At 32.9% G+C, this 11,311-nt stretch overlaps 1 protein-coding gene across 1 annotated transcript; it reads left to right on the forward strand.

The window, feature by feature from the left end:
* Nucleotides 1-716: 716 nt before the first annotated feature.
* LOC124449826 (heat shock cognate 71 kDa protein-like) lies at nucleotides 717-4,791 on the forward strand. Its single transcript, XM_047000736.1, has 6 exons — nucleotides 717-947; nucleotides 2,746-2,894; nucleotides 2,964-3,023; nucleotides 3,078-3,093; nucleotides 3,179-3,994; nucleotides 4,106-4,791. Exons 1-6 carry the CDS (start codon nucleotides 743-745, stop codon nucleotides 4,573-4,575), a joined length of 1,716 nt encoding a protein of 571 aa, XP_046856692.1. The 5' UTR covers nucleotides 717-742; the 3' UTR covers nucleotides 4,576-4,791.
* The last annotated feature ends 6,520 nt before the right edge of the window (nucleotides 4,792-11,311 follow it).

The following is an 11,311-nucleotide window of genomic DNA, read 5'->3' on the forward strand; positions in this document are numbered from 1 at the left end:
TTCCTTAGGTACAGAGAATTTATTAAGGTAGATGGAAGGTAAATTTAAAAGATCATGAACTCTGTTTTGGGAAGATCAATATTGAACTTGAGCTGCTTTGTATTGAGAGGATTGAGCACTTAAATTGGCAATCATTAAGGATAGTTACCACTCAAACCTCCAAAAAATGATGATTATGCATTATGCTTTTTTAGTTTTTTTAATCCCACTCAATTTTATTGAAATATTGTAATAAGTCTTTTTACACACGAAAAGACATCATGACCCGTGACTACTGAAAGAATAATGGCTGAAAGGCCTGGAGTAGGTATTAACTTGGGCAGTATGTACTACATGGAAGGAAAGGTTAAAATCATTCAAAACGATAAATGGAACAGAAAATGCCAAGATAAAAACTCTTTGTTGCTTTCATCATATCTCAGCGTATTCGTGACACTGCATGCTAAAAGCCAAGTAGCCATGCATCCAATCAACAACAATGTTTTTAGTAGCCTCTTCCATATTTTCAGTTGTTTGTTTGTTTGCATTATTTTTTTAATATATTCGAGGGTAATTATGTTAATTTTAAAAGCTGCTTTGTTTCATTTTCATTTTATACAAATGAAAATGAAAGGGCTTAATTTAGCCATTAACAGCTCCGTTAGAAAATTTCTTCCAAGTAAATTTTATTTCTAACAGCGCGTGTAGAAATTTGCCTTTGTTTCAGTGCAAGAGAATTAAGTCTTAATTACTATAAGAATAAATGGCTAGAAGTCCAGCAATAGGTATTGATTTGGGTACTAAGTACTCCTGTGTTGGTGTATTTCAACATGGAAAGGTTGAAATCATTGCAAACGATCAAGGAAACCGAACAACGCCAAGTTATGTTGCCTTTACAGAAGATGGACGTCTTATCGGCGATGCTGCAATAAACCAAGTAGCCATAAATCCTACCAACACAGTTTTTAGTAAGATAATTTATTTTCATTTATTGTTTGTTATGTGAATATTTTAAGATCTTTATGAGTAGTTATTTTTATTTAAGGGCTGCTCTTTGTTTCATTTTCATTTTGGTACAAAAACCGTTACAGCCTACCTATTGTGTAGTCTAGTGAAAGGTTGTGGGCTTTAGAACTTGACGTATATATTTAAAGCCAGGGGCAAAACAGGTTGGTGAAACTGACACCACGGCATCAATGATATTGCGTACATTTTGTGATCATTATATTCAAAAGCAAAGATCTTTAGGCAATGCTTATTTGTCATACAATATTATAGCCTAAAGAAGAGGTAGCTAGACAATTTATATGGATGGTTTGAAAAATATAATACTGCAGGTTAATGAACATGTTTCAAATCATGTTAAATATTCAATATCATTAACGTAACGAAATAAAATATGTTCGGGATTTGAAAAATGTGCTTTGTACTTACTGCTCATTCAAATGGTTCTGTAACTGTCATAAAACTTTTGCTTGTCCTAGACTCCCTTAGCGTGACAGGGTTATATTTAATATATCGTGAAAAACGATGCCCTTACGAATTTTCTTAAGGATTTCTATTTTTGAGCAATAACTTCATTGTCATTGTGAAGTATATCAAAAGACACATCAAATAATGTTCACTCAACTGTTAATTAAATCAATACAAAACTATCTTGTATTGATACCCATACACACTTTCGTTGCTGCATGCAGATCCAAGGTATTTCAAAAACAATACAGAGTAGGTGTTTCCAATTTCCGAAATAAGTTACCTCTATTTTTATTGCATAGTAATATTCTAGACTTATACAGCTATCGTTAAAATTTATATTAAAATGGTGTTTTGATATTAAAAGTAGCCGCTACAGTGATTCTGACTTCCCATAAATCTGACATTGCTTTTTTCTATGAACATTTCCGATAGACTATAATTCCTATGATCCTGTTCAAACTGAAAACAATGTTTTATCTTTGAACGCAAAGGCTTCGCAATGATTGAATCCTAGCACTTCACAATTGATTGCATGTCATTTATTGCATTTCCTGTTCATAGTTTGACACGTATCATGTTTATTGTTATTTTAAATTTATGTAAATCTATAAAACAGATAATAATTGAACTTCATAGACGTCTAAAAACAAAGTTAAATTTATTTGCAATCTGTTTTTCATTTTATGAACCAGCTGCATTTGTATGATATATACTAATAAGAATGATTTGTTAGGTTCTTTAACCATTAAATCACTTGAAAATGGTGTTTTGTTACATTTAGTGACATCATAAGTTTATGTGACGTAGTATGAACGGGTTATAGAACAGTAGTTGGGATTAGGTTGTCGTACTAGCAACATGTAATGATGCTATGAATATGAATCACTAAATAAAAAAAAGGTTAGGCTTCTTAAAAAATCATTATGCGTGCCTCCATTTTTGTAAGACAACATCATCTCTAACAATAAGGATGTAATTTATATTTGTAATCGCCCACAAATTTTCCATTAGACAAATTTATAATTATGACAGCATAAAGACAGACAAATGGATCCGTTTTGATTTACAATCACGAAATTACATTTGTTTTGACTTGATTGTTAACGAGTTTTTAATTATTTTGCAATATTTATATAATAGATGATAATAGTTCGCAGCAGTACAAAGTTTTGTTAATACCATTGCGAAAAAAAGAAATACCAGTGTAAATTCTTTATAAAAATTCTTTTGATTGGTTAGTCTAACAAAAATGTAATCCAAAATGATACATCTCACGGGACTTTTTTATAGATTCGAAACGTTGGATTGGCCGAAAGTTTAAGGATGCCGAAGTTCAGTCTGACATGAAACATTGGCCTTACACTGTAATCAATGATGGCTCACGTCCAAAAGTGGAAGTAGAATATAAAGGAGAGAAGAAACGCTTTTTCCCAGAAGAAGTAATGCTAAAATTTTCTTTCTTAAAAAAATAGATTTTTACGTATTCTGAAAACATATTTCTGCTATAGATATCGTCAATGGTACTGACAAAATTGAAAGAGACTGCTGAAGCTTACCTTGGGCAAAAGGTAACTGATGCTGTTATCTCTGTTCCAGCTAATTTCAATAATTCACAACGTCAGGCTACAAAAGATGCAGGTAACTAAAGCCATTACCAATACTCGAGTTAGCTTTCTATTTCTGGGTGGTTAAATTACCTATAATTATCAGTTTAAATTTGAAGGTGTAATTGCTGGTCTCAATGTCCTCCGAATCATTAATGAGCCAACAGCAGCCGCCATTGCTTATGGTTTCAATAGAAATGTTAGATGTGAAAGGAATATATTGGTTTTTGACTTGGGAGGTGGAACATGCGATGTATCTGTTCTTAGCATCGAAGATGGTTTTTTTGAAGTAAAATCAACAGCTGGGGACACTCATCTTGGTGGGGAAGAGTTTGATCAGTATATGGTTGAACATTTCATCAAGGAATTCAAACGAAAACATAAGAAAGACATTTCTAGCAACAAGCGTGCGATGAGGCGTTTACGCACACAATGTGAAAGAGCCAAAAGAACTCTGTCGTCCAGTACACAGGCTAACGTAGAAATTGATTCACTCTTTGAAGGAATTTATTTCTGTACGAGTATTACCCGTGGACGCTTCGAAGAACTTTGTGCAGAAAAATTCCAAAGCACTCTAAAACCTGTAAAGAATGCACTAAAAGACACTCGTTTAAACAAGAATCAAATTCATGAAATAATTCTTGTTGGTGGTTCAACTCGTATCCCCAAAATTCAAAAATTATTGCAAGAATTTTTTGGAGGAAAAGAGCTAAACAAGTCAGTCAACCCTGACGAAGCTGTCGCGTATGGTGCTGCTGTCCAAGCTGCTTTCTTATCAGGTAACATAAGCAAAGATATTTTGCTCATTGATGTCACTTCACTTTCCCTTGGACTTGAAACTGCTGGTGGTGACATGACAGCTATCATTCCAAGAAACACAATCATTCCAACAAATACGACGAAGACGTTCTCTACTTACAATGATAATCAATCAGGTACTTTGCTGGAATGAAGTATATTTGTTTAATGTTCTATATTCTAAAATGCAGGAAAAATTTAAAGGAAAATTTTAGTTCCCAAACAAGTTTGATATTTTTTGTTTGTAGTTGTAGTATTTCAAGTATTTGAAGGTGAAGATGCCATGACGAAAGATAATAATCTTCTTGGCAAATTTGAACTGTCTAGTATTCCTCCAGCTCCTCGAGGTGTCCCCCATATCGATGTCACGTTTGATATCGATGCCAACGGTATTCTCAACGTGAGTGCAGTTGAGAAAAATACCGGCAAAGAAAATAAAATAGCCATTACTAACGACAATAGAGGATTAAACAAGGAAGATATCGAGAAAGCAGTTGCTGAAGCTAAGAAGTTCATGGCTGATGACAACAAAGAAAGGAGTCGTATTCAAGCTAGAAATTATCTAGAAAGTTATGCTTTCCAACTGAAACAATCAGCAAAAGAAATCTTGTATAAATGCAGAGAAGTTATTGCCTGGTTGGATTCAAATGAAAAAGCTGAAGAAAATGAATATAAAGCCAAACTAAAGGAGCTGCAAAATATGATAAATGATGACTAACTTTTTTTTACCAAAAACTTTGTTCTAGCATAAATAAGAATGAATATATATGAATGGATTGATTTTTCTAATGTCAGTGAGTTGCGTTTCTTAAATGGGTTATGCAATGAGCAGCAGTTGCAATGTACATACGTATTATAAATTTTTTTTTGCTTTTTCATAATATTCTTTTGATCTATTCGTCATTCATATTGCCAAATAAAATAGTAAAATTTCTGCATGGTGAGTCATTCTAATTGTTTGCAATATGCTAATAATAACTGCAGTCTTTTCTTCAAACCACGAAAAATTTGTAGGTACGATTTAAACCAAGCCTATATACTATAGAAAAGATGGCACCACAGCATTGCTACTATTGTCAAAATCTTCAGAGATTTTTTTGTTTTGTTTACAGCATTTTCTTCAAAGTTTTTTTCGAAGTTTTGCGATGTAACTATCTTTTTTTCCTAAAATTCTTGATATACTCACAACACCAACAAATAAAAATATCATTGATTGCTATGGTATCGCATTTAATATTTAACGTTTAACCTCCTACAAGTGTAGTAATTATACATTTATACAAATGGAAAAGGTGACAGTTTTTTTACCGAATATGTTTCCTAAAATATGTCATTTAGCTAGTTAAGCACTCATTTCTTCTACATGAATTATTGTGACGTATGAATCAGACAACTAATACATCGACAAAATAGCAAAATTTGCAATCGAGTAGAAACAGTTAATTCTTAGCTAGAGCTCGGGTTTCAATTCTGAATCCTAAGCAGTTTTCTTGAGAGGCAAGTCAGTTGGAGCATTATATTTAGTTATTTCAGCAGGTCAAAGCTCTGAATGTCTCGATGCTCTATAATGAAGAAAGTTTTAAAGATTACTGTCTGATAGCTTGTTTAAATGGAGCTGAGGCCCGAGTTACATGGTTAGACGAGTAACATGGCAGCGCCAAGATCTTGCGTGTTCTACAAATCCTTTGCTTAACTCGGTAGACTGTTTGTATAAGTCATTCGAGTAACTCGCCTTTCGAGTATGCCGGTATCTCGGCAGGGCTAGTTACTCCGTTGCACCATGTAAACACGCTTGAACGGGAAACTTGGTTTGACGAGTAGAGTAGTTACCAATCACGCGTGTGTGTCTTACGAATAGCAAGTAAACTCAACGATGATAACTCAAAAGCCCACAAAAATCAACTACGCCTTTTGAAACTTTTCTCCATTCATTTATTCTGATTTTTGCCGTGTTTAACACTTCGCGCTTAAATTAGAGAATACTTTGATTTCCTGGACTTTATATAAAACAATGTATCGGACTTTAAGCCGAATTTTTTGGTGCCACATAAACATAGTGCCGTTTTTCTCAGCCAGCCGAGTTACTCACCCTGCCGGGTAACTCGGCTCCATATAAACAGGCCCTGAGACACTGTCAGCACATGAATTTTCCCATGGATGCTCTCTACATATCTCAGTGATTCTTTTATTGTAAGGAGTCTTTGTTTGCAACTTTTTTACTTTCGAAAAGCAGGTTGTCAATGTTGACTTGCATTGTGATGTATTAAAGTTTGGACGAAATTTGGCAGTTTACTGTGTTTCATTTATCTGAACACATTACTCACATTAAAATTAGGTTGCTAATGGCAATTTAAAATCACCTAAATCTTTCGTTTTGACTCAATTCCTCATTTAGCTTTACGTAATTTCGTAAAGCTAATATTAATTTATCATCTTTTTTACAAGGGTTTTATGACTTTGATTGAAATTAGTTTTGTTTAAAACGTTGTTTACATCTTCGGATGAGGATAACATGTCAAAGCAGAACTTTTCTATTAGTTCAATTAGTCAGTAGTCCTTAGGCAGTTTTTATTCTTGTTAATTTCTAAAAGTCTGAATGTTCCTCATGATTGAAAAAAACTAAAGTTTTAAAAAAAATGCGTTTTCAGTCGCTATTGCCCACTATTTAAGAGTGGTTTGTTTCAATGGCTAGAAAACAAATTTCAATGAGGTACACATGACATCAGAATCAAAATTGAAAAACTGTAGTTTTTGGATCTCGTTGTTTGTTTTATTTTGTACTCAATACGCTAAATATTTTCTCAATGTTGTTCTGACTAAAATTATTGATAAGTTGCATCGCGTGATACCTTTAAATGTCACACTGCTTAACTCTATGCAAGGGAATCAATGACCTCACAAAATTCAAACTCTGGACGGAATCTACAAATATATTAGTTTGCTTTTACAAGGTGGAGTCTGGAATTCATTCTTTCTGGAATCCTTTTAAACACAAGTAGATGAAGTTCGAAATCCATGAGCTGTGATACGAGATCTGACCACAAAGTGGCTTCTTTGAAAACGAGAAAATGGTGTTTTCTTATCATTGCTTAAATAGGCTTTAGTTTTCAATAAGAAATATTTTACATGCATTTATCTGATTAAATTAATAAAACTTGGGAATGGGTATGGTTTGTTCAAGAAACAATGATTAACCTTTAGTGAATGTTTACATGGCATCTTTGTGTAGAGATCAATTAATAATAATCTTCCTTTTTTTATAATAAATAGTTCGGAACAAAAAAGTAAATGATGGATTAGATATCTAGCTTCCATAAAAAAAAGACATGCACTTGGTTAAAGTACTTATATCAGGGATAGAAAAATAGTTCTTTAGATGATTAAATTGAATTCAATTTAGCAATACATTCGATAAGGTTAGGGTCATTATTTTAATGCTTGAGGTAATGCTTGAGGTAATGCTTGAACGCTTCTGCTATTTAAAAAGAGCAGATTATGAAGAAGGCAAACATGATATTTTTGTGCAGTTGCAGTTAAAATTGGCAAGCAATCGCAAGAATAGCAATAGAAGTACGCTGGTGAATTATGACTATTCGATGTAAGTATAGTTAAGCAGCGTATGTCAAATTGACCTTCAAAAAAAAGATAAAAAAGATAAAATTGTGTGCTTTCAGATGAAGAGATTACTGAAATATGAACATGTGATTAATAAGAAAGATAGACCAGATCATGGTTGTTTCCTACATGAAAACTATCATCATTAAACTAAGTAGTGCAGCAATAAGGAAAGTGCAGAATGACAACAGATTTATTCCCAGAAAATTTTATTCCTCAATTTTTTTAATTATATATGGTAACTATGTTTAAAGCAAAAATTGATATTGTTTTTCAAACAACAACTTTAAATCACTCCACGCTTCATGAGGTAAGCACTGTATATGAAACTGTAAAGTATAGTAATAATTTATAACTAAGGAAAGATTTACAGTCTTTTTTGGTTACCAAAAATTCAATTGAGCATTTACTGCAATTTAAAAGATTTCAATTCCACTTTTTCCTGTTCCAGTAAATTTTTTGTAGTAACATTGCTGATTACGTCAGCATTTTCCTTCTTTCTGTTCATATGCATGGCAATGTTAAAAATGTTTTTATTTTTCTCTATTACTTTGTATCTGCATATTTTGTGTATAAACAATTCCTTAATATTTATGAGAGATATCATAATTCGCGGATTGCGGTAAAAGAAATACTAGAAAATAAAACTTCCAACAGTAAAACAAAATCAAGCATGACTGAGAAAAATGAACGACGCCTGGTTGAGGATATTGAATGTAGATGAAGAACCTAGCCTACACTCGAAATTTTGGAGGATCGGTGGACCAATAAAAACAAGGATGATTCGAATTATGTTGACGATGATAAAAGTCCTAGCAAGGACAAGGCTCCAATACAAAACAATTCTTTAATAACACTGAGTCCACTAAAGTTATGTTCAAAAGGAATATCGATGAATCACGTATACGGTTTGAAAGCTCGTTGCTTAAGTGTAGTATCGTCACTAAGGGGGGCCTAAGAGCACGTCAACCCTAAAAATTTATTGTTCTCCCACGTGCCCCCTCCCCATTCGAATTTTAGAAAGGGTCTTGAGATTCATCATTCGAAATCGAAAAAGAAGCATATGGCATTAATATAACTCTTGCGGAATTCGCACAACTTTACTGTAAATGGAAAGCATTCTAATATCTGTGCAAACTAGTTTGCATCGCATTTACGCTTTCTGCGTTGTCAGCCGAGTGATAAAGATTTTAATTCCTTTAAAATGAAAAAAAAAACAATATTTCTAGAATCAATAAAGTCTCTAGTGGGTAAAGAAGAACAAGTGATATTGTGATGCTTATCATGAACCACATTATACATCATCATAGAATTTATATGACATCGTGGCAAGTATACTCATAGACTCAAACTTTTAGATACGAAAATACAAAATAGCATTAATTAAGTCTAACGCTTATGAAAATACTACTATATTCTGCGAGTAAACATTTCGTTAGAATCAATAATCAATATACTTATCGTTATAACACGAAGAATCTAACAACCTAAAATGTATAATAGGAAGTTAAAGGAATGAAACTATTTATGTTGTTATTAATATTTCAAAAATCTCCCATTACAGAAGAAATTTGCAGGGCAAGTTCGCTTTTGACTTACGTTGTATGAATTTTGAGCCCTCTCCCCCCCCATTTGCAAAATCCTGGCGACGCCACTGCTCACGTGGTATATAGTAGTGGAAACTATTCATGATGTTGCTGAAGATATATAAAAATAACTACCATCGTCTTTCCTTTAGAAGGAATAGTCTGATTTCGAAAGTGAAGAGGAAGCAATCATCGCGAGAGATTTGCAAGAAGATGTAAAGTGAACTCTGCAAACTTTGTATATGCAGATGGATTATTGTTAGAAGAGTACTCTATGGAATGTTATTGACGGGGGATAATACAAGAACAAAAAAAGAATGTGGCCTATTCTCCCTGTTGTTGTTGGAAGGATTAGTTCGCGTTCATTAATATTTTCGATTATTAGCTTTATATGTGTTAGCTAACTGTATGTATGTGTAACTAAACATGAAAAAAATGTGAGCAATTTTCGTTTAGCTCAATAAATATGTATAAAGAATTATTATTTGCTTCTTTTCTATAACTTTTGCCAAATAGGATATAATTCAAGTAAATGTGTTTCGACATTTTTGGTTTTCTATTGATATTTTTCTAGGTGTATTCTTAAAAAGTCTAGTATCAAGAAAAAGAGTTTCGTCTTTGGATGATTTGAAAAGTTCGTTTTGAACTTCTAAGTTTCTTTACATTAAATTGCAGTGTTATAAAGAAAGTTATCCTTCTCGGAGTATGTATTTGCCAATATGATGATTATCCTTCGCGGAATATGTATTTGCCATTAAAGTGACGAAGAATTTACAGCTACTGTCTTCTACTTTGTGTAGATGTCTATATCCAGAGAGCAGTAATCAATGCTTAGCACAGCAGCTTCTTGGGCATTCTTTTATTTCTCCAAATCAGTGACGGATCGAGATTACGTCAAAATAAATTAAGGCTGCACATTTCTTAACAGCTATAAAATAACTTTGAATGTGATTTGGAATTAAAACTGAGTAGGTTTAATTTATTTTTACGTACAATGTATCCGCCACTTCTCCAAAACCCCATGTTGCTTTAAACAATGACATTGCTTCAGATTAGCCTGACACAGAAAAAGATAAGGGGAGAAATCAAAATGGCTTTTATGATGAAGATGAGTATCCTGATTTGATGCCTATTCCTTACGGTGTGAGAAATTCCAAAGTTTGGAATGAATTTAAGGTGTTAAAAATGCTTGGAAAAACGAGGGTTAGCTTCAGTTGACAAGGTAACTTTTTCTTATATACGTTGTTTGCCTATACGGTAATTTTGTGATGTGAATGAAATGGTGTACATGATTTGCTAAATAGCGAAATTTCTCGCTAAAAAAAGTTACTTTTTAGATTGAATAGTGAAAACATTGTAAGCTAAAAGAAATGTACTATCCAAAATGAATCAAAATTTTATAACGTAAGCTTTGAAAGCGAGGTCCAATTTAGACGATACAAATTGCTTAGGTTGTTAAATGTTATCTTTGTAGAAGCTATCATAAAAAAGTAGATACTCCCTTTTTTACATGAAGCCCATAGATACTTTCGTTTATGATGAGAGATTTATTGTATAAGGAGGCTCTTGTTCATCACAAGAGAGTTATGAGAAAGTTAAATTGTAAAACGTAACAAGTAAAATACGTATAATTATGCTTTGAGTTACTTTAAATTATAAGTCAAAAGGCAGATATTATTGATATTATTTGAAATTTTGATGTATCCTTGGATATTCTACTTTCTTTATTAGAAGAATTCTTGTAAAGAAAAAAGAGAAATTTTGAAAACAAAAAACCCGTTCTCTGTCAATGTCTCCCGATACACCGAGATAGTTTAGTACTAGAGCGTCGCATGTTAATATAGGGAACCAAATAATCCTTGTTTGCTATTTAGCCCACGGATGGTTAGCTCGGGATACACGAGAAATACTAAAAGCACAGAAAACCTAACCAGCCGATAATTTAAAGAAATGTAGTATAAAGCAAATTCCGAAAAAACAAGACATCTTGAGAAAAATATGCATCAAAACAAGACGAGAAGTGAACTGTAAATTTTCGACTTTATTTCAAAGTCATCCTGAGGTCTAGTATCCAGCATTGATATCGGTGTTAAAATCAACACTTATTTATCTAACACCAAAAATGGTGCTGTATCAGATTTCATAATGTGAATCAGCACTGATATCGGTGTTAAAACAACACTTTTCATGTAACACCACCTCGTGGTGTCAATTTAGCACCAATGAAGGTGTTCGTTTGACATTCTAAAATTA

The sequence above is a fragment of the Xenia sp. Carnegie-2017 genome, unplaced genomic scaffold (assembly GCF_021976095.1).
Source record: "Xenia sp. Carnegie-2017 unplaced genomic scaffold, XeniaSp_v1 HiC_scaffold_23, whole genome shotgun sequence".
Lineage (NCBI taxonomy): Eukaryota > Metazoa > Cnidaria > Anthozoa > Malacalcyonacea > Xeniidae > Xenia > Xenia sp. Carnegie-2017.